This window comes from Dromaius novaehollandiae, chromosome 7 (assembly GCF_036370855.1).
Source record: "Dromaius novaehollandiae isolate bDroNov1 chromosome 7, bDroNov1.hap1, whole genome shotgun sequence".
NCBI lineage: Eukaryota > Metazoa > Chordata > Aves > Casuariiformes > Dromaiidae > Dromaius > Dromaius novaehollandiae.
This window is the reverse complement of record NC_088104.1, coordinates 28499284-28522277: the sequence shown is the minus strand read 5'-3', so window position 1 is coordinate 28522277 and position 22994 is coordinate 28499284. Positions and strand designations below refer to the sequence as shown.

General features: G+C 40.2%; 1 protein-coding gene across 1 annotated transcript in view; it reads right to left on the bottom strand.

Moving 5' to 3' along the window:
• PPP1R1C (protein phosphatase 1 regulatory inhibitor subunit 1C) overlaps window positions 1-22665 on the bottom strand; it is a 51807-nt gene extending 29142 nt beyond the window's left edge. Inside the window, exons 1-2 of the mRNA XM_026110215.2 lie at window positions 22209-22665; window positions 19855-19915 (exon numbers count right to left, since the gene is read on the bottom strand). Coding sequence (XP_025966000.1) covers window positions 19855-19915; window positions 22209-22289 — 142 coding nt within the window. The 5' untranslated portion in view covers window positions 22290-22665. The remainder of the gene's footprint in view (window positions 1-19854; window positions 19916-22208) is intronic.
• Between the last annotated feature and the right edge of the window lie 329 nt (window positions 22666-22994).

The window sequence follows — 22994 nt, the reverse complement described above, 5'->3', positions numbered from 1 at the left end:
CAAAAATCACACAAAGAAAACAGTTTTTAAAATCCAGTCAACAGAGATCAAAAGGAGCCTACAGGTGCAAAGGATACAAGCTTGAGGCAGCGGATGTGAAGTGTTTTGAACAAGTTGTGAAAAGAAATAAAAGGTAGAGATGGTTAGAGGTGCATTTTCATCAATGGTACGTTGCAATCCCATGGAAGGGATTTTGCTAGAAAAGATTATCACTATACATGCTATCACTATATATGCTAGTACTACAACAGGCTACTTCTGGCATCAAATGATTCCATGCAGAAAACCTCTGAGACAAGACAAATTATGAGACTAGAAGGTACGAGGAAAGAAAGAACATTATCAGTTAGCTAATGCAAATCAGACATATCCACCTAATGGAAGCCAAACAAGCTGCAGACTTCCCACCCTTAAATCTCTGTCAAATCCATTGACCATAAGAAGCTCAATTTCTTTATTAAACTCTCAACATAAATGATTCTTGAGAGAGGCCAGGAAATGATCTGAAACCCAATGACAAATATTAGGCTTGGTTCTCAGGAGAGAATGAAATCCTCGGTTTCTCAATGTCCTTCAGTTCCCATTGACAACTATGGAGTCAGGCTTCCACTCACAAACCATCATATTCACATAAAATGAGAAATTTCCTGTTCATGTTTGTAACTAGGCGATTACATCAAGGAAAATATGAATTCAGTTGTCTAAGTATTTCTCTCTTTTTGAAATGAAATGCAAGCTCTTGGTAGATAACTTCTAACAGGTTCTAGCTCTTCTAGGGGAGAGGGCAGAAAGAGGAGATTTTTCAATGATGCTCCATTTTCTTCCCTCACAGAACATAAAATTGTTATATTATATTCCAAATCTGAACATATGGCATTTTTCCAGTTTGACTTATTTTCGGCTGCTCTAATTAGCTGACAGGAGTTTAATCTACTGAATTTGTTTCTTGGAAGTTTTGGGGGTTTTGTTTTTAAGTGGTATATTAGAAACCATATGAAGACCTGAGATCAGATTTGTACATACCCAAGTTATTGAAAAGCAGAGGCACCCAAAAATAAGGTCGAAGCTTTAATTAGAGTTTCTTTACACCTCTGTTGTGGCAAAAGCATTTGTTGGTTTTCTCCTGTGCTGAGTAAATAATATCTGAAGTTAGTGCGACTCTGAGGTCAGGTAAACCAGACTAGAACCTGGCAAAATAAGGAAGATTCAGGCTTTAGTCAGTGTTCACAGGAAGAGAAAAGGTCCACATCGCATCTGTGAAGGATTCAGTCTAAAGGATATTTCTGTCAGCCCAAATATGAAAATAAACACTCTGAAATGAGCCCTTATTTTTTTCAGGACAGTCACTTCCGCAAGTACAACTGCCTATGTAGAGGGCATTTCAGAGTTAGAGCCTTAGGCTTTAGTCTTTACCCAGTGCAAAATTCACCTCGCTTCCAGGGAAACCCATGAGATTTCGTCCAGCTATATTACTGAAATACAGAGGAAGAGACACCAAGGGATTTGTCTCCTGCAAGCTCTTGTTAGCACAGCTCCCTTGAATGTTGATTAGCACAGCCACCCAGTCAGATTGACATAATACGCTGAGCAACTCCAAAGGTATCATCACATAAATGAGGTCAGAAACCAACCAAATCTAAGGAAGCCAGAACGACAACAGCTTGACTCTGATCGTCATTTTCCCCGTGAATCTCCATTACTGTGCAAACAGCATGACCATACTGGGGGAAGCATTATGGTCAGTTTAGAATGAGATTAAAATTCATCTGCCTCTCTTCTCCCGCTGGATAATGTTAATGCACTTGGAGCCACTATGCAGGGCAAAAGGTGACACATTTTAAAGGACTTGGCCTCTGATGTCACCCATGGGCTCTGCAGTGGAGTCATCCTGCAAAAGCTTATCTCATGCAGCTAAGCACCCTGCTCTCTTTCCCTTTGGCAAGAGCAAATAAGAGCCTTTTCTGTAGGGTTTCAGTCAGGCACTGGGGGAACAGAACAGGTCACAGAGGGTGGCTTTTACACAGAAGAAACTCAGTGAGTAGCTGGTATAATTGTTGGAGAAAGCTTTATGTGGAAAGTTTGGAATTTTCCTTGGGAAAACAAAGCTGGAAAGTTTCAGATAAAAATCACAGAGGGCCAATAGGGCTTTGGATTTGGTAATTTTTTGTCATATTGTCTAAATTTCCCCTTAAAACTAATAATTACAGTACTCTTTAATTGCTCAGATAGTGGACATAACCCATGAGCTGTACTCATATAATATTTAAGTTAAATAATGACTTAATGACTTGTTTAATGATTTAAACGAGAATGGTCTGAATCTCAGAGAAATGAGTCTGGATAAAATTTAAGGGCACAATGTCACTGTTGGCCTGGAGCCTTCTTATGATCCTGCCTGAGACACTATATAAACAGTGCCACTGGAGAAACCAAAGTAGATGAAACAGAAGCAAGGAGCCAGCCTGTCACAAGAGCATTACAATTGCAATACTGCAGATGTTAACCTCAAGCTACCAAGAAATCAGAAGATGCTAATGCTATGAAATACTCCTGCCAGTTTTGTGTTATTATTTTACATGAAATGCCTCCATGGGGAAACACTACCATGTCGATGAGCAAAGCTTTGTGTCCTGAAAAATAAGAAAGAAGTGGACCAAATGCTGGCATCTTATGAATATAATTGATGGTAATATATGGCTTTGTAGGTAAGAAAAGGAGACTATAATCTTCCTGGCTCTGTCCCCACCAAGCCTCCCAGCCTCAGGTGCAGGTGAGGCTCGTGCCTTTGGGCAGCGGGAAGCGCTGCTCTGCTCCCGGCTTTGCTGCATGTTAACTGCGTAACGGTTCAGACCAACTTTTTGAAAATGCACTTAAATGGCACAGACCCACAGGAACTAGATAAAGAAATGCATAATTTGCCAAATAATTCTTCATCCTCCTGCCACTTAGTGGCAGATGGACCTCAATTCTTCTGAAAATTTTAGTTTTGGTCAACTCACATTTCAATTTCCTCATTAGTAAAATCAAGGTTATTTATTTATTTATCTACCAGCTTGCCTCACTGCTGTTTCCATTGGTATTTGTAAAATGAGTTCATTGAAAAATGACTTACAAATTGATGGACATAATATTATTTTGTTTTTCTGCTATCAAAATTACTCTCCTTTTCCTCCAGAAAGCAAAGTAAGATCAAAACATATTTTATGCTCTGCATTTGGCAAAATTGTAACTATGCTTCACCAGAGCAGCTAGCATCCCATGTCACTTTACTAAACCACTGAGGTAAGAAAAGGAAAAAAAATCCAATAAGGCAAGCATATGAAACGATCATCTAGTTAATTGTTTGACTTTTGCTTGCTGGTTTTTATTTGCCCGTATCTATCTATGAAAACTTGACTAAGGGTATAGATGTAATTACATTTAATTACTAAAAAAATGTCCTGGTAAGCCCTGCTGGCATGAGTATATGTTTCTGAAAACCTTCACACTGAAAAAGCTCCTCATTAAACTACAGTTTTCCAGCTGCTCTGGTAAATGTAGCTAGAGGGTCTTTCCCCTCCTTAGTCAAGTGCTGACAAGAGAGTACGTACGTTACCGTTCTGCTGCATTTCACACCCTAACCGGTGTCTAAATTACTGCCTTGCCCTTTAGGGAACACTAATACCAGGATCTGGATAGGAAATAATGATAAAAACGTCGAGCAGAGAGGAGTTTGCTAGGTACACAAGCATTTCCTGGCTTATTCTATAAGGTGCTTTCTGCTAAGATAAGCAGTATGTTAAAGCAACTGTGTTACCTTGACAGTGCCTTCTCGGCCACAGCTCCTGTTCGTTGGCTCAAAATCAAACGTGGAGAGGATGGCTTCTTTACATTAAGTATTCGTACAGTATAACAATGTCAGCTGGTTTGAGAGGAACCTAAGGACAGAGAGGAGCCACAACCACGCCGTGTGGGACGGAGCAGAGTTCGGCCGGTGGCTGGTACCGCACTTACGCGGAGCCATGGAAGGAGCAACGTTCCCGCAGGGTCGAAGCGCTTCACAGCGCTGTGGCCTTCATCACCGCTTTTCAAAAACAAAGTGCATAAGCGTGCTTGAAAAGTTATAACAAAATAACTTCAGATGAAATTATGTTGTGGCCTTTTTCACTGATTCTTACTATTTTCTTTCCCCCCCCCAAAAAAAAGAGAGAGAGACCTCTGTTCTGCAGAATTCCCTTCCTACTCAGTAAGATGCTTTGGATTTATGTTAACATACTTCTGTTCACAGCATGAGAAAGCTGAATTGATGGCAATCCTAAAAAAGAACAGGCCTCTACAGGATTTTTGTGTGTGTGCGTGCATGTGTGTGTGTGTGTGTGTGTGTCTGTACAACTCTTCAAAAGAAAATTCTTCTCTTGGTGTATTGTTAGCATGGTCTAAACACAAAGTAAGAAGGCATTCATTTCTATTCAATTCTGGCAGAGTTTCACCATGCAGAAGAGCAGGCTGTTGTTGGACCTACAAGCAGAGCTGCAAACACAGCCCCACGGCAGCGAACACTGGAGAGGGGAGGAGGAGCCCCCGGGGTCCAGGCAGCCCGACCCGGGGCAGGACACCACGCTGGTGTCTGTGCTTGGCCATGGTGTCTCCCACACTGATTTGCCTCAGCGTAGCTCTAGTTTGTGTAGAAGTTTTTCCCAACCACCTCCTGACTGTAACCAGCCTTTCAGAGCCCACTAAAACACTATAGGCCATATGAGCCACCTGTTTGGACGCTGTGAGGTAAATTAGCTCATTTTTATAGTTTTGTATTTCCCACCTTCGATCCTGCAGTACTCACTACTGGTACTGAGTAGGGGTAGCAGTCTCCCTCCTTAGGACAAATCCTTGCTACTGGCTCTGAAAGCCAACTTGTAACTGAAGAAAACAACCATCCATTTCCTCGCAACACAACAGCATCTGTTCCAAACGCTGCCTGCATCTCCGACAACCACACAGACAGTATCTAAGGCCCCACGGACAACTGCACAGCCCTTAGGGTATGAAATAAAACCACCCTTCATAAATTACACAGATCATTCTTTCCCTAAAACATACAGTCTGAGACTATGATTTTGTTTGGAGGAAACCGGAGACACTGCAAACCTCAAATGTGAATCTAAATGTATTCGTTTACATCATTCAAATTGCAGAAGGGAACTATAGTGCCTGATTCACCACCTCGCTATTCCAGTTTCATGCCAGCATAACTCATGGAAATCAGCTCGTTTCGCTGGCATAGACTATAACAATGATGAATCAGGTCTGCAGCCTTACCACAGAACAGTCACAAATTATTATAACAAGCATCAAAAATAAACCCTTCTCCTAGGCATTTTGTTGTCATCTTCTCATTCTCCCTTCCCAAAACTATTACACAGAAATAAAAAAAGTTATAAGTAATTCTCATTAATCAAATACAGCTTCTCCAAATATACGTTGGAGTATTTTGGATAAGAATTTAAATGTAATTCCTTATTTTCTCCCCTTTTATTGATGATGATTGATTGGGTCTTTCTGCTTTTTTGCATACTTTGAGCATACGGGAGGCAAAACACCACATGACGTTTGTAACCGAAGCCATTTTGCTAGTGGAGATCACCTTACAGTGCAGTCAGGAAGCACGCACACAAACGGATGGGCGTAGGAAAGAGCACATCTGCATCTGACGTGCTCCGCTGCTCTGCGTATGGAGAACACGAGCTGGGCAGCTCCTCCTCGCCTCTGTGCGCGTTTATTCACACAAGTAGCCACCTGCCCCCAGGCCGGTTGGGCTCTGCCCTCCCAGGAGATGGGCAGTGCCCTTCTCCCTTGCAGGGGCTTGACAGTCGGGGCTGAAACCCTAGGCGACGTCGAGGCCCCACCGCAGCTACGGCCAGGGTTCCGCATCTGTCCGATTCTTCACCTCTTCCAGCTGCCTTAAGCTCTTTTGGATGTAAGACTCTCTTTGATATGACACCAGCTTTAAATGACAGCACCGAAAACTGGTGGAGCACGTCATGTCTCTGTCCAAAATTGCAGAGACAAAAGAAGAGCTGTTTTAAGTTTTTAAGAGTTCTGACAAAATATACATTATAATTAGAGGGGTTTTATGGTGACAGAAGACAAAACTAATTTGACAGAAATGGCAAAAGCAACTTATAATATCTGACAAGCACATGTAGAAGTCCATTTTTCTCATACAGACGCCCTGCCTCCCCTGCCCATGGGAGGCACTGCTCTGTAGTCCTGCTCCACGCAAGGGAGCAGGGAATGCCTGAGCAGGCTTTTCCAAACATGAAGCCCCTAATCAGTCATATGGAGACAATTACGGACTTGGCAATTCCTCGCCGACAAAGAAATCAACTCAGGGAGAAATGCTCTTTTAAAATAAATCTTCTGTTCAAATAACTGATGCAAAGACTGACTTTAAATCACAATATAAACAATGCTAGGCTTGAATTTAAAGTCTTTTCATTGCTTTCTAAGCCCCACGAGCTCCTTTTTGGTGAAGTAAACAGGAATGGCTTTGAAAGAACAAATGACTAACATGGAATCAGAATGAAGCGAAAGGGTTTTTTTTTTCTTTTGGTCGCTCAGATGGCACATACATTGGACACAATATAAATGCCTTACTAGCTGAGGTAAGTTGCCAAAGATAAAGAAGTCATTAGAACATCAGGAATGATTCTGAGATAAATTTCTCTTTATATAATTTGCAGCTGATCAACAATCAATTCATCAAATTATAGGAAGGAGAAACCAACAGTAAGACCACAAGGTGTCACTGTATACAGAAATTCCAGTTCAATTTTGAAGAGTATGTTGCTTCAGAGCTCCACTGAATTAACTCACTCCAAAGGAATATCGTTTAGTTGAAAGCAAAGCATTTCTTCTGTTTCCAGCACAGTAAAGTTAAGTTTAATCACAAGTCTTTGTAATTGGTCATAGGCAGCACACTGTGTGCACAAATTACACCCTGACAATCCAAAAAGAGCAAGATACTTCAGTGCCTCCTTTAACTTCATACTACGGGAAAGTGAGCACTGCTCCAAACAAAATGATTCCAGCACAGAAGTTCAAAACATGTTGAAGGCTACTCAGTGTAAATACTGTGGCAAATATAATGTCTACATCAGCAAAACAGGTAAGACAAAGCAGAATTTGTGAGGGAAGTGAAAAGCAGAATCATTTTACCACTGACTTCACTAGGCCATAAGCAAAAGGAAGTTTTGTCATTGACTTCAAAGTCAAGATTTCATCCAAGATATATAGCACAAGTCTAGAAGAAAAGTGGGCAAAAAAAAGGCAAAAAGCAAAGCAAAGAGAAAAAGACAAGACTTGAACTACTTTCTCATTTAAAGAACTAGTCCTAGAGTTACTGCGACTGGGAAAGAACTTCAGCCCTATGTAGATCAGGTTCTTAGTCTGAACTAAGACTCATTACCTAAACCAAAAAATGACAGTCACGTTAATGTTCACTCCAGTTTTGAAGACCCAGGTTAATTCATTCAACTAAATAAAAATAAGGGAGGTAGACTGAAGAAAACTGCAGTGATTGGCAATGCTGAATTTAAAATGCTTGGCCTCTTGGTCTGAAGTTTGATTGTAAACTCAAGTCTCAGAAGTGTGCAAAGTAAAGCCTTAAAAGATACATGATTATCTACACGCGACTTTTATGTATATCCATTCAGGATGATTCCCTTCAACCAACACTTGCTCTCGTAGACTGAACCATGGACAAGAAAAGTTTGCTGCTTCTTGGAGGAAAATACATGTAGAAAAACAGAGAGTATTTGATATTCTGGAGTGAGCTCCCCGTAGCTTCAGGGCCAAAAATCATTACAGTAGACGAAAGAACCTAATAGTCAGCGCTATGGAGTGTGCTTGGCCATGCTGGGGTTCAAAAGGAAGTACAAGGAGACCTTGGAAAAGTAGAGACTGTCACAGAGATAGGGAACAACTTAAAGGATGTGGACTGGAAAATCAGCCTACAGCATACTGTAGTGTCTCAAAACACTTTGAGAAGGAGACCTTATCTGACGATGCGGAAGGAGACCTTACCTAATTGTAAGGTTATATTGACACAGGGTGTCCTCTGACACAAAAGCAGACGTCAATAAAGATTACATCTCTGCTGCATGGGATGAGGGTAATTTCCACACTCACAACATAACTTTACCTAGCCTGAAAAATAACAGTGAAAGAAAAGTCTCACGTGAAGGAAAAAGGAAGGAAAGTAGAAGAAAAAGAAAAATGAACATAAAGACTCTTTTTAAAAGTTACAGGAGAGCCTGCTGTTGAGTGACTGCCAGAGAATATTCAGAGAAGCAGGTTCAAAGAGCAGAAACTTCTCAGTGAAATCAATGTGACTAAGCAAAGCATACTGCCAGACTATTAAATATTTGCAAATAATGGCTACCAACCGAACTGCAAGTACCTTGGGAAAACAGTTCCCTAAACTGTGAATTCATCAGTAATAATGAATAGCATTATTAAAGTGTTACCTTCCAGCTGCTTGCCTGCTTTATGCTTAATCTATGTTTAAATGGCACAATGAAGAGGTTGAAGATCTAAACACTGAGGCAAAGATTGTAAGAAAAATCCATGGTCATCAGAAATATAACACTAACTGATCTCCTAATATATATCTGAGCCATTTCCTAATAGCTTCATATACAGGAATCAATTGTGATGAAAAATAGCTCAGAACTGACCCAATGATGGCAATCTTTGTACTGGAGCTACAGCTGCAATAACTATCAATGTGAGCCGCTTCATTCTTTATTGTGAGCTGTAAGAGTATTCTGAGCTCTAAAATAAAAAACAGCAGCAGCAGCAGCCAGAAGTAAAAAAGTCAAACATTTCTTAGCATGCTATAGCTCATAGAGCCATAAAAGAAAAAAGAAATTTATCATAGCTGAGTAGTTGCGTATTGTATATTCTGGAAAGTGACATTTGCCATGGGAGAAGAAAACAAATAGAAAACAATGAAATTCTTCCTTAGCTAGTGATTCAGGCTTTGATGATTATTGCTGCCTATGCAGTTTCCTTCCTTTTGAAATAGTACCTCAAGGATTTCAGTAAGAACACATTTTAAGGCTAGTCTTTGCCAGTTACTCTCTCCTCTCTAGTTTGCACGTATTATAAAGCTCCTCACACACACGCAGCGGTTTATGTATGAATCAAGTGAGCTGTTATTAACAGCGCTTCTTGGGTTTTAGAACCCTTTTTACAAAAGGAGGATGCAAACACTGGTTACGCAAATTCATTGCTCGGTCTCATGTCTGGAAGCTTTCAAAAAGTCAACAAAATAATCTCCATAATCTCATTCGCACTGTGAACATGACTAGACAGGATGGAAATGACAACGCAATAATTTGTTAGCTGAGACGGAGATAGCCTGTAATTTCCAAAAACGTTTTTCAGAATTTCTACTAACCCCACTAAATACAGAGACAGAGGTGACCGCGTGTTTCATTTTATACATCTCCATCAGTACTAGCACAATCAGAAACACATCACTGTGATTCATATGGAACTGACTGTTCTACACCCTCTTACAGGATATGCTATATATATATCAAGGTGTAACTTGTACACTAGCATCAGCATTTTAGGAGTCTTGACTGCACATTTCTGAACAATTACAGCCCTGCTGTCTACTTGCTGTATTTCAAAAACAGGTAGTAAAACTTAAGGTTTCTGTAGATCAAAAAATCTTCTGGAGCACAGTTCTTTAAAAGGAAGCTGACATTCAGGAGGTTTTCTCCCTTTCCTTCCCCCACAGTCAGTTTTTACCTCATTGAAACAATTCCATTTCAAAGAGAAGGAGGTTATAAAATAGCACTTAGTAATGTAAGTGGAGACATGGAGACCAGCTGGTCTTGTAGGTTAAAATGTTCTGTGATTTGGTAGCTGTCCCAGCCAGCACCTGCAGATGCTAATGTAACGAGGAGAAGGTGGAGCAAGCGTGGTGGCTACCTAGGAGAAACGGTGGCTAAGAGGGCAGATACTGTTGTTTGGAGGTTGTCAGAGAACAGGCAGGAAAGTAGCGTCCAGATCTTCTATCCATTAAGCTGCTGCCAGAGAACAGCTGTGTGAGGGAAACTTCAGAAGGACTTAAAGGGAGTGCTGTCACCAAAAGCCTCTCTCTTTTCTGAGCAACAGAGACTTAATGCTGAAATGCTTGGACTGTGGGATGCCCACGTAGCAGGATAAATGGTACTGCAGGATGCAATAGGGCTCAGTGCTTTATTAGACTTTCCATCTGGCTCAGTTAAGCTCATAGTCTGCTCTGTGTGACTCTCCCTGCTTATGTTGTCAGAGTGAAGAATAACAGCTTTTACAATGCACATTTGTCTACTTAGCTCCACTAACAGGCTTTTGTAAGTGTAGTTGCATCATACGGGATGAATAATTGTGAGGCATCTGTCCTCTGTGGTATGTCTGTGTCCCAAACGTCCCGGGGAAACCATGTACGAAGAGTGAGCATGTAAATGCATGTCATTCTGCTACTAAGGTGTTCTTCCGATGCCCCAGGAAAGCCACTGGTGATCAGAAAAATACCTGGAATATTGGTTTGAATACAGTTGCATGAATAGGGTTTTGCAGAGGAGGAGTGGAAAACAGTGCTGATCCAATGGACATACAGCTTTATTCTACCCTAGAACAGCTTTGATCACTGCAGAAAGAGATTTGGCTGGCCCAGCTGACCTCGATTCCCCCCGCGCAGGCTGTCAGGAGGCAGCGGCGAGCACTCACTGAGCTGCAGCAGCCCAGTCTCGCACAGCTGATGCAAACTCTTGTGACTGACGGCTGCTGCTTTTTGTTTAGTCTCTGCTGGCATTGCATTCAGATTTGTTAAATTCCTACTTCAAGTGGATTTTCAAATGAAGCTTCACTTTCAGCTGCTTCATACAAAGAGTTAAATTTTGTCTCTGGGAGCTCAATAAATGAGGCTATCTTGATTGATGCTGAAAATGCAACCCCCCCCCCCCCATAGTCTGAACATAATGAGGTTAGTGCTAAAAGCTGGATTCTCTCTCATCTGTCAGCATTATCCATTTCTCCTGCACACGTCACCATGGTAAATGAATGCTGCATTAAGTACTACATAGTAGAGGTGAGATAAACTCTGGTTTTGGAGGGGGTCTTTGTTTTTTTTCCCCCTCAACAATGCTGAAATGGATTATTAATGGATTTTAATTCATTACCTTGTTTATGTAAAAAGTAAATGCATCAATATTATCACATTATCAAAGTATAATTTCAACATAAACAAAATAATTTGACATTTTTATTCAAAACACTTTCTCTCATGATGTTCAGGTGGAACTACTAACTATTATGTTAAATTACTTCATTTCAAATTGTCTCTAAATATTTTGCCATTAAAAAAAACCACTCAAAATACAAACATTTTTTTTTTTTTTTGCAGGCTATTTTGAACTATTCTGATCTGAATATTTTACCACCAAGCCAAAAAAACTATATACACGTGTTGCTGCATTAAATGTAGCGTATGTACTTTGACTATAAGTAGTAGCTAATTACAGCTAGGCATTTCATTTTTTAAATAGCAAACTCACAATTTAGTCAGAATCCTCACCAAAAACAAACTGTACGAAATGTATAATTATTTGGCTTAATACAAATCTGTTAGGGTACTTCTGGCAAAATATTAAGCCTTATGAGGGTAATAAAGTCAGAAGTTGTCAAACTAACTTTCTTACCTTACCAACATTATGTAGTACACTGCTATTTTCTACCCACAATGATACACCTCTTTGTCATGTTAATAAGCAGCAAGATGATAATAGAAGTAAATAGTCCAAAAGCTTATCTGACGCTGAACAATCAAGCAGCTGGAGATCTGTAACATGAAGCCATATATATTAAAAATGATTTACAAATAATCCCCTAGGATGGAAGAAGGCTGTTTCTATGGTGCTTTTGTATAAGGAATGAGGAAAACAGATAAGGAGTACGAGGTTCAATTCTAAAAATATCTCCTTTACTTTCAGGTAGTTCCACAGACACTGAACCTCCAACCCAAAGCCAGCAGAAGGCAGGCAGAACAAGCATGTCACGATACGTATGAGGAGCTCAGCTGCACTCACAAAAAGCGGATAAATTTACCTGTTAGTATTTGAGACTGAAATGAGAGAAATGGATAAACGCAATTCTGCCGAACTGGGAGGGAGTAAACTGTTCTGGCTTCATGTGCCCTCAGCTGCACCACTTCTCTGATCTGGGTCAGAAATTTGAGTGATGGCTGTCAACACTCAACCTCTATTTCCAGTCTGCTGGGTTGGTTCAGCCCGTTTCACACACCAGAGCTCATGCAGACTATGTTTGGATCACATACTCGCTCTTCTCACCAAGAGAAGCCAAGCGCTGGTGAGCACAAGAGGCTTCTTGACTTGTTTTGACTGTGAATTTACTCACTTCAGCCAACTAGATTCTAGTCAATAAAAGAAAACAAGCTTATATGTATTAAGTATCACATAGAATGTGCCTGTGACATTTTAATTAAACATTGGAAATGAATGAAGCATGGATTATAAAAAGCCATGAAAAATGATGTAAAATAAGTGAATTTGACTTGAACATGCATAACACCTTTTTGACTTTCTCTGAGTGGTTAGTTTTCATTATGAAAATTTCTGAAAAAGGACACTAATTATTAGTGCTAACATAAATTGTGAATGACATAATTCCTTGTGAAATTCACTTTTTCTGTAACTTCTGTTTTTAGCATGTATGTGTTTTTTTGGGAGAGATGAGGAGGAAAAAAAGAGGCTGGAGTCCTCAGAATACCTAGAAGTACTTAGCAGTAGACGTTTCTCCTGCCAAAATCCTGCGGGCATTCCCAACAGAGGAGACCGTCTCAAGAGACGCTGTCTCTCCCAGCTGCCTGTCTGTTACGGGCAATACCTTGCAGCAGTAAGAAGTAGCAGCTCCAGGCCCTCGGGGATGGGACCCTGGCCCCCAAGGCGAGATGGCCAAGCTGCGGGTCCAACTCCCCCAGGCTCAGAGCTGGTTGGTGACACCTGGCAGCCACCAGATGCAGGTTGCTGCACAGCACCGGGGCTGATGTACTTTGAGCCCTGTCGAGACCCTGGTCTTAGAAAGGAGAGGTCTTGGCGCTGTGAAAGGCAGCTATTTCTGGATCCCAGCTCGCATCAAGTTCAACACTGTTCTGGCTCCTCAGTCAAATATCTCTACTTTTCTCCTCATTTAGAGCATTACCTAACTGACTAAAAGAGACAGTTCAAACTCAGTCTCTCAGCTGAACATCCAATTCAAGCTTTGGACTGTGCTGTATGTTTAAATTACCTATACATACAACACACATTAAGGTGAAATAGTGCAGCTAGCAACATGAACGAATAGTTCTTCTATAGACAGTTGAACTCACTAACTTCAGTGCTTGGCCATCACCAACCTGCCATTTGGAGATGTCTTGGTTTGCTTCCTCTGCTAAACATCCTGCTCTCAGACTGTAATCATTTGAGATCGTTTTGTTTCTTCACAGAGATGTTTTACTATATCAGCAGTGTGGTTCAGGGATTTAGATGGTCAGTTGCAAGTGGCAAAGTCTCATCCTGAGCTGGAGCTGAAGACCATGTAGCACATCCCAAGGAGATAACGTCCTTGTAGTCCTCATACCTCTGTACCAAACCAGTTCCTCAGCCACAAGTTAAAGCAACCTGAAGGTCGCTTTTATCATCTTAACCCTTATGCACACAGTATATGATCAGCAGCCCTGATGTCTACAATAGCCAAAGCAAGAGTGGGGGCAGAACGGCAACCATACGTCACCCAGAGAGAGCTCAGTTGGCACTACAGTTGCCTGAAGCTCCTAGAGCTGTTCAGAGTGACAGAAGATCTGAAAGTCCTGGCTCTTCTCCATCTTCAAAACATGTGGCTTACCTGGGCACTATATGAAACAGTGCATAGGAGTGTGTTTTACACAGTGAGTAAACTGTTCCCAGTGAATATTTATATTTGTGGACAAATACATTTCCTGACCTGAAAGAATAGCACAAATGCATTGGATCTTATCTCACTTAATTTCTGAAAAAGATAAGTAAAATACCAGGTAGAAATGAGAATGAAAGCTAAGTTAATTAGAAACAGTGCAATCACTCAACTAGCCACTGGGTAAATACATTTCACAAAAATCTGTCCATATACCAAGGGTGAGGAAAAGAAAAGTAACTAAATAAAGCAGTGAGCTTGATTTCAGAGAGGCAGCCTGGCCAAGGTGTCCAGTCGCAGCTTCTTAGCAGTGAAACGCATCTAAAGTGTCCAGCACTGCAGCTTTGGGTCTCCTATTGCTTTCAGTCTTACTTACCACTGCATGCATCTTCCACCAAAGTTTTAAGGTCTAGGTTTCCCACTGTGCTAAGCAGAAAGGATAGTGAAACAGAGCTCGCTGCAGCTATTTGAAATCTACTCTTAAAGGGTGGAGGATATTTAAAATTCCTTCTGCAAAATATTATTAACTAATCTACTTGCTGGATCGCAAAAGCATCTGGATGCCTTTGTGATAACCACTAATTTAGGCCCAACACTGCACCAGTCATACTAAACAGATTAAAACCTAGTCCTTCAGCTTACTGCCTTTACCATCCCGCAGAGCGCCTGACAGCTCTTTTGGCAGACAATGACTATGACATATAAAATCCTCACCCTCTCATGAGAACAGAACATGCTTCCTGTCCATGCAAGTATGGGAGTGCCTGCATTTGAAAGATGCTAAGCAAAAGGAAAGATTTTTTTCTTTTTAAAAAAAAAAAGAAAGAAAAAGTTTCTTTGCTTCTGTTTGGAACCTGTGAGCTGTCGCCTCTGGGCTGCATTAAAAACAGCTCAGACACAGTTTCCTGTCTTTTTTTATTATTACTATTTTTAAGTTCCAGAGCTTTTCTTTTTATTTTCAAGAATCACATCATGGCATCTTTATGTGTAAGGGAATTATGCTGTCGCTTGTCCCAGAGATTTCTGTGGTCTTGAACTGCAGAGTAAATTCAAAGTAACCTGAACTCAGGACCATTCTAGCCCAGTTTATATAGACAAGAAAAGAGATGTAGTCTGCCACCCAAAATTTGCAGTCATACTAGCTACATGAGCCAGCAAATAGCAGGATTTACTCCACCATATAGATTTTCTTCTCAGTTCCAGAAGCCTTTTGTCGCATGTATGGCCTCAAGCAATGTTTGTTATATATATTTCACTATGTCCCTTTTAGCAAGGGGAACGCAAGCCTAAATCTCAGAGTGGTACTTACTGCCCTGACTGCCAGTGCCTGATCTCTGGTCATCTTTTGCCACCACTAGCATACACAGAGCAGCACTAATGCTGTGGCATGTGCGCAGGAGACAGATCTTTTTCATTGCTTTTTGCCATATCTCCATAACGTCCTAGAGTGAAATAAAAACAGCCAGCTTACTTAAATGGTATGCACATTTAGCATATAGAGAAGCCAAGTAGTTTGACAGAAAAATAAATACAGTTAATGACAGTTTTTATTGATGAACTGCTTCTCTGAATACTTTATTACCATATTAGAAGCCTAAATTTTCAATTGGAAACAGCTGTTATTGGCTTACTCACTTTCTATTTCCTGAACCAAAACAAGCAGTGCATCCTAAGTAGCCAGAATCTCGTGCTTTTGAAAAACATATCAGTTTTCATGAACTGTGAGGCCAAGAATTCTCTGCTGATTCAAGTTTCAGTGAAACTTTTGCCTGAAAAAGGATTGCAGGAGAGGTTTTACAGCTGCCCAGAAACACCTGTCTCCTACCTAATAGGTCTTCTTTGATCCCAGGTTATTTTCTCTTGGGAGGAAAAAAAATGTGAGCGTTAGAAGTAAAACAAATACATTATACTTCTAAGTAAATGAGTGTAACAAATTTTAGTCACAAATATTAGTTTTGAACAGAGAATATGGTATTTCTTCCCTCAAGGATATGCTTGTGGTATAGTTCTCTCCATCAGAGAAACCTCATTACCATTCATTGTGCAGGGAAAGTATGAGAGTGCCTAGAATCAATTTAGCTTAAAAAAAATTAATCTACTTTGGGTTGTCATGGAGTTGCAGCAGGTGTAAGGACAATTATTCCTCCCACCACCCATCCAGCTGTGTTGTTTGCTACCACACTAAATATTGACGCTGATCCCAAGGCATCTAAGCAGGCCTCTGGGGAAGCAGCAGTAAGCTGAAAGGCATGAACCCCTGTCTGGGCAACTGCAAATCCGCGGGGAGCACAACAGGAAAACTGCTAATGCCCCAACACAAGCTGCAAGCGAGTTTCTTCTCTGGAGATGGGTACTGCTTTCTTATCTTCAGTTATGATTTCCAGCATTCAGAATACTCAGATTTTGTACCAATTTGTATATGTTTTATATTGTTTTTGCAGTGATAATATCTTTTTTGCCTTGAAACGAGATTCATGAAAACAAAAAGGCAGCTCTGGGGAAGAACTATCAAAACACTGTGCTATGTTTTTCTTATTTCCAAACACTGAGTAACATTTACGTTATAAGCAAGGAAGCCAAAACATGCAACTATTAAAAAGGAGAGCTGGAAACAGCAGATATAAAAAGGCCAGGAATGCCGAAGTTTATCCTAATGTTTGCCCTTATTCTAAAGCTTCAAGAAGACTGAGCACTTTGACACAAGTTGAGCAGACTTTGCCAGCCAGACCGTTTGAAGTTGCACTGGCTCCACGACAAAGCCCGTCCATGCAAGAACGCCGGCATTGTTTTCTGACCAAAGTGAGCACTAACGACATTCAACCTGAGACGTGCTCTGAAATGTTTTCCTCCCTCAGCCGTCACTTCTCTACATCACTACCAGCCTATTCTTGAGCCATTACAGTGTGACACTCTGCTAGTTTACAGCATGGTTAGACTTCTACTTCAAGTAATAAGAACTGATTTTTATATATATTCTCCTATGCTTTGTAAGGAGACAGTAGCTTTTGAGTATATTATGGCTGTGCAAAGAAAGATTGTTTATGAAATATGGTAATTTTTAGTTTCTGTTGCCTCCAGTGATATCACCACAAAACAAAGAGAAAGCAGGAGAGCTTCAGCAATTTTTGGATTAAGCTCTTGTGCAGCACAATACTTAAATGTGTCCTTAAAACTAAGCACATGCTTATGTTCCTTTTTTAAGCACGTAGACATGGAGTGTCTCTGGCTATAGCAGGATATGACTGGGTTACCCAAGCAGCCCGTACAGGAATCTTGCGCAGGATGAGATACTGCACATTTTTGTAGTTCTGTTCACTAATATCTGTCTTTGCTTTCAAATAGTAAATAGGTCTTTTAATTTCAAAAAAAAATTGATTAGATATTATGAAATCACACACCCATAAAATATAGCTCCATTGATGGCAACTGAAGCACGATAGAGTTAAGTAACTTCATAACTTGAGTCTTGATCTTTTTGGTGCTAGTTCCTCTGCTCAGATCCATCCCAGAGCAATTTACAGAGTATTTACAGAGAAAATTAAGGGATTATTCATTTTTATTTTGCTTCACAGTCTACATTGTCCACTGCATACACTACTCTTGCTGTTGCAATTCAAATTTCTCTTTTGCTAACTTTGACTGCAATTGTATGTCGTGCCCACCAGAGCGAACAGGAGAAAGTGCACCAATCAATGATACTACGTGCTGGGTATAGCTCCTGCAGTCAGATCTACCACTTGTCTTTAAATCATTTAGTGGGGCCTGGCACTTACAGTCTCCTTGGAAGCAAGGAAGCCAAGAAGACTCTTCTTATAGTTTTTGAGAAGTTGTCATCAGTTTAAAATTATTTAGCCTTAGTAACCACTCCATCTTCACTTTAAGGCACAGTGGGCCTTACCTAAATCAGTGAAGACAGATTCCTGTCAAATCTGTAGCATACATCAGGGATGGATGGGAAGACTTAGAAGAAAACAACTGTTTCAAACTTTCGCACAGCACAACTCGAATTTATTATAAAGTTCTGAAACATCCAAACACATTTTTATTCCCTTCTGGTTTCCAGATGGGTCTGCATCCAGAACATTAAAATACCACAAAAATGCTGCTTTTCTTCATGCTGCAATCAGGAGCAGCTGCAACAGAAGCCTACAGAAAAGTCTGATTCTCAAAAAATGTGTCTTTTTTAAAATAAAATAAGTTTAGATCATTTGATTAAACTTTTCAGGGGCATCTAAACATTTAGAAGCACAGTGAGATGCACGTTTCAAACCCCTGGAAGCATATCCTTCACTAGACTGTTTACTCCTAAGGAGGGAATTGAGTGCTCCAATGGGTAAAAGTCAAGAGACAGGATTCAACTTTGCAGCCTTAACTGGGCAGGTGACTACGACAAGCCCACTTAAACTCTGCCACACGGTTTCCCCACTGATCTAGAGAATCAGGCTCACAAAGCAATACTGAGAGTCAGATTTATATCGTTACCATTATTATTATTTCATTGACCACAAACATGTGCAGTGATAAATCAACCATTTTTGGAGACAAATTGTTTTTCAATATTCTGCTGAATTCTATTCAAAATCCAATACCAGACCAGCATTTGGGGCTCCAGTCAGCAAGGTGTCAAGAGGCTCTAGCTCTTGCTGACTTATATAACTAAGCGAAAAGGGTGGATACTAGCTCTTGGGCTTACAGGGAGTTTGACCGATACTTGTGGCAATAAATTGGTAATAAAAATTATTTAAAGATTTATTATAAATATTGCAGGAAAGGAGATAACAGACATGCACCACTATTTACAGTAAAACTTCCTGTAAATTAAAAAGAGTCCTTATTCTCTGTTTGGTTTTGATTTGGTACTGTACCAAGTATCTGTTTATAAAAGGAAATATCACAGTATCAAGTGTACAGAGTGAATTGCAAAAGACATCAACAGGCAAGGTGAGTTTGCTTTAAAAGAAGGCCTAGCAACACAGATACTGCAGATCCCACTCATCTAAGGAAAGTCAGTCCAAGGCAGGTCTTTCGTATGTGGTTCCCGAGAGCCGACCTGCTGGAGGATGCAGGCACCTCAGTCCACAACAGCGGGAAAAACCTGAGCTGCTTTTAGAGAGCATTTTGGGTTACAAAGAGATAAGACAGGAAAAAAAAATGTACAGAGCACTATATAGAAAAGAATGTTTGATAAAAAGTGAGTAATGTGTTTCAAACGGATTATATGTTTAGATGACTTTTTCCTGCAATTCATTTTTGCTGATCTTTTTCACTTATAATGTTTCCCAAAACAGCTTATTATAGAGTCTTTCTGAAGTCACAGTTACATAACAAAGTATGTTGCAATCTCAGATCATCTCATCCCACATAAAAACTTCTGGGAGGAGTCTTAGAAGAAGAAAACATATTCACAGTTGAACGGGAATAGTGAAAATGGACACAATGTGTTTCAACAGAAAGCTAGAAAACAACCTATTTTCCAGAAACAATTGCTGAATTAGCCATGGACCCATCCTGGTATCTCTAGAAACTGGAAAACCATGACTACGACTTCATTAATCTCCATAGTACCCACCCAAGGAGAAAAAGGTTTGTGGACAGAAGTGTTGGATCAGTGGCACGTGAACTTTCTTTTCACGTACGACAGAACATTTACACAGCTGATGAAATCCTGAAATAATTCACATTACCTGCAGACCAAGAGTTACACAGATTCATGGGTTTTACTCCAAACAGTTCTAAGATCCATTACTTGATATTTAGTGCGTGAAATTAATGCTTTTTTTCAAAAATCGTGTATTTAGTAAAACCAATTTTCAGAAGATATGTGATTCCATTATGCAAGTTCAATAGGTTAGAAGGTAGGTTCACCCTTACCTGGGGGCACATGTTCATTCATGATGACGAGTGATGCTGGGGTAGGCCTTCTTTTCCTGATCTGTAACATGCATAAACCAAGCAGACTCATTAGGGACCACCAACTACCCTGCACCAAAAGCAAAGTACAAATTCATCCGGTGTTCTGAGTGTAAACTAAGTTACTTGTGTTAGATTAACTAAGCTAACTAGTTGATTAAGTTAGAAAAGAAAATATTAACAGAACGGCAGCACGTCTTACTAACTGCTGTCCTAGTGTCAGAATCGTTCTAGTGCTTGTACACCAAAAGCAACAGTGCTGGGGAGAGCTTTCCAAAATACCTTTAGGATTTGCAGTCACCTTGAATAAGTTATTGGACCTGTATCACTGAGCCACTCAGATATATCTTTAAACATTGACATTTAGCTCTCCTTCAGGAAAAGCATCCAAAATATATGCAAATTTCTAGTATTGTCATAATTCTCACAAGTAATTATTAATATGACTATTTTGCAAGCCCACTTGAGAGCTGGTATTACACATATACCTTCCAATGAAATTAGTTAGGAATATTTCTAGAATGTGGCCATAGGCACTATTGTTCTTTTACTATAGGAAAACAATACTGAATACTTCCAAAAGAGTATTTCCAAACAGCACTATAGCATAGCTATTTACATGTTAACCTATAACCCTGACTAGTAATTGTATATGATTCTTCTTATCTAAAGTTTATTCAGTTGAGATTTTTTGTTCCGTTAATATCAGGCATTTAGCTGCATGATATTCGACTATCCTCTGATAATGGACACATTTGTGCCGAAAGCTTTGTGTTGCTATTTTAAAGCCTCTGGGCTATCGGTTTTCTACTGAATTTGAGAGGGGGACCAAGAGTACTTAAGTTGCAAACCATTCTGAGACAAAACCTCAATGTCAGTGTGGTTGTTCTTTTTAATTGCTGAGCCAACATCTGTGAATAGCTGGGTTCAAATTTTGCTTTCAAAGGTGTAAATGGAAAATTACATCATCAGGTTTAATGGGGTTAGCGTAAACATCGCTGACAGCAGAATTTATTAGTGCACTTTCATCGCACATCCACAGTATAAATGTTTAGCACTTGAAATTAAAATCACAACATAAAAAAGGGATTGCCCATAAATATCAGGCAGAATTTGGCCCACAGCATTTCAGAAGCTAGAGGAATTCGGTGCAATCCTAATCCTATGATTCTCATGAATAACAGAATACATCCTCTGTGCATTAGTTGCAGCTCTGCTCCATAAGGCACAGACATCTTATAGTGCAAAAGTGTCTACGGATGAAAGGAAGACCTGCAGCAATTCTCTGCTGTGCCCTTCTAGTATTTCTTCGCTCAGTGGTCACCCACAACTCACCACTTTCCGGCAAAGGCAGTTGCCTCTGAAGAGACATGACATCAGAATATTCAGGAAACAAGATATCTGTCCTAAAGATGCGAGTAATTTCATAGCTATTAACATGGAACTGTCAAGGTTATAATATTCCTCTGGTATCATCTAAAAGCAGACTTACCAAAATAGAAGCAAATGTCCAGAAGGACTTGCGCCGATATAGGTGATATACTAGGTGACCTAATTATGATTTATCCAGCTTTTCCCCTAAGATTCTGTGCGTCCTTCTTTATGTCCTCTATGCATATCTTTACACAATAACAGATATTTTTTCCTCCATAGATTATTATATATATATTATATGTGTGTGTGTAAACGCATGTTTTGAGAGTCAAAACCTAAAATAATATGCATATTTATATCATGTGTACGTAATGCTATATTCAGGCATATTTCTACACTTCTATATCATTCAGATACTTAAAACACTAACAATAACAAAAAGAAAATGGTATCAAAATCTGGAATATACAGGAGCTAACTGAAGGGATAAGCATTATGCAAAACATAAATCATATTTTCTCACATTAAAATGAATGGTAAGTAAACTGTCTTCTATCTGGACTGCGCAATATTTCCATCAGGTACCTATTACCAAATTCATGCTTTGCTATATATAAAAACAATGTATTTTAGAGGATTTGTTGAGAGCACATATTAATGTGAAGTATATGTATTTGAAGTATATGTATTAGAACAGAAATCTAGTTATAAAAAAGGCGCAGCAAATATATGCTGCATAAATGTACTAAGGTAAAGAAGACTTACTCTAACTAAAGGATACATCCTCCTCTGTCTTTGGATGCATCCAAACATATTGCTATAACCTTCAGAACATTTAACCTACAGTTACATTGATATAAGCTAGAAAAGCATTTAGGCCACAAGTGCCCTCATTCCCACTCCATTCCCTGAAAACGGTGAAAGAAACTTGTCTTTCTCACCTGTTCGGCTGCCTCGGGGTCTATTTGGCTCTGAAATGGCGGCACGGCAAACTGTATCTTTTTAGGACTGTTGGGCTCCATCGCGCTGCCGAGGTGGATCGGGAGAGAGAAGAGCCCGGAGCTCCTGCAGACGGAGGCTTGCGCTGTGCTCCCCCGGCGCCCTCCCTAAAGCCACGCTGAGCGCTCCTCAGGAACAGCTGTAATTCCCGACTTAGCAAGTGAATCTCTATGAGCTGAGCAACTCCCTTATTTCACATCCACAGAGATGCCGCTGGCTTGACTTTTCTTTTCTTTTCTTTTTTTTTTTCCCCTCCCCTCTCTTCTCCAGTCCTTCAGATCCTCTCAGCACAAAGCTGAAAGGAACAATAAGCTAATTGTGTACCCGCTCCCTTCTACATATGCCAAGCATTCACTCAGAAGCTAATTGAAAATGCAATACTAGCACTGCATGGCCTGGTGCCCTGGGATTTGCAAAAGAGGATCTCTCCACCGTACATTACTAACTGGCTGCTCAAAAGTGCAATGCAAGCTCCCTCTGAGCATTGCTGATGGGCTCTTAATTATTGATGAACACAAACCAGGAAGTTTTCAGATTTTGGGGGGTGGAGGTAGCAGGAGGGGTGGATGCACTAATTCCATCTCTGTTGCACTGTGCCAGAACTGCTCTCCTCTTCTCACATGGCAAACAATTTTCTTTGCTCTTTCAAATCGTTTCTAAGCCTCTTCCAGGAAGATTTTTGATGACGATGCTATACAGATGCCTACACTTCCATGAAGCGTATGGGT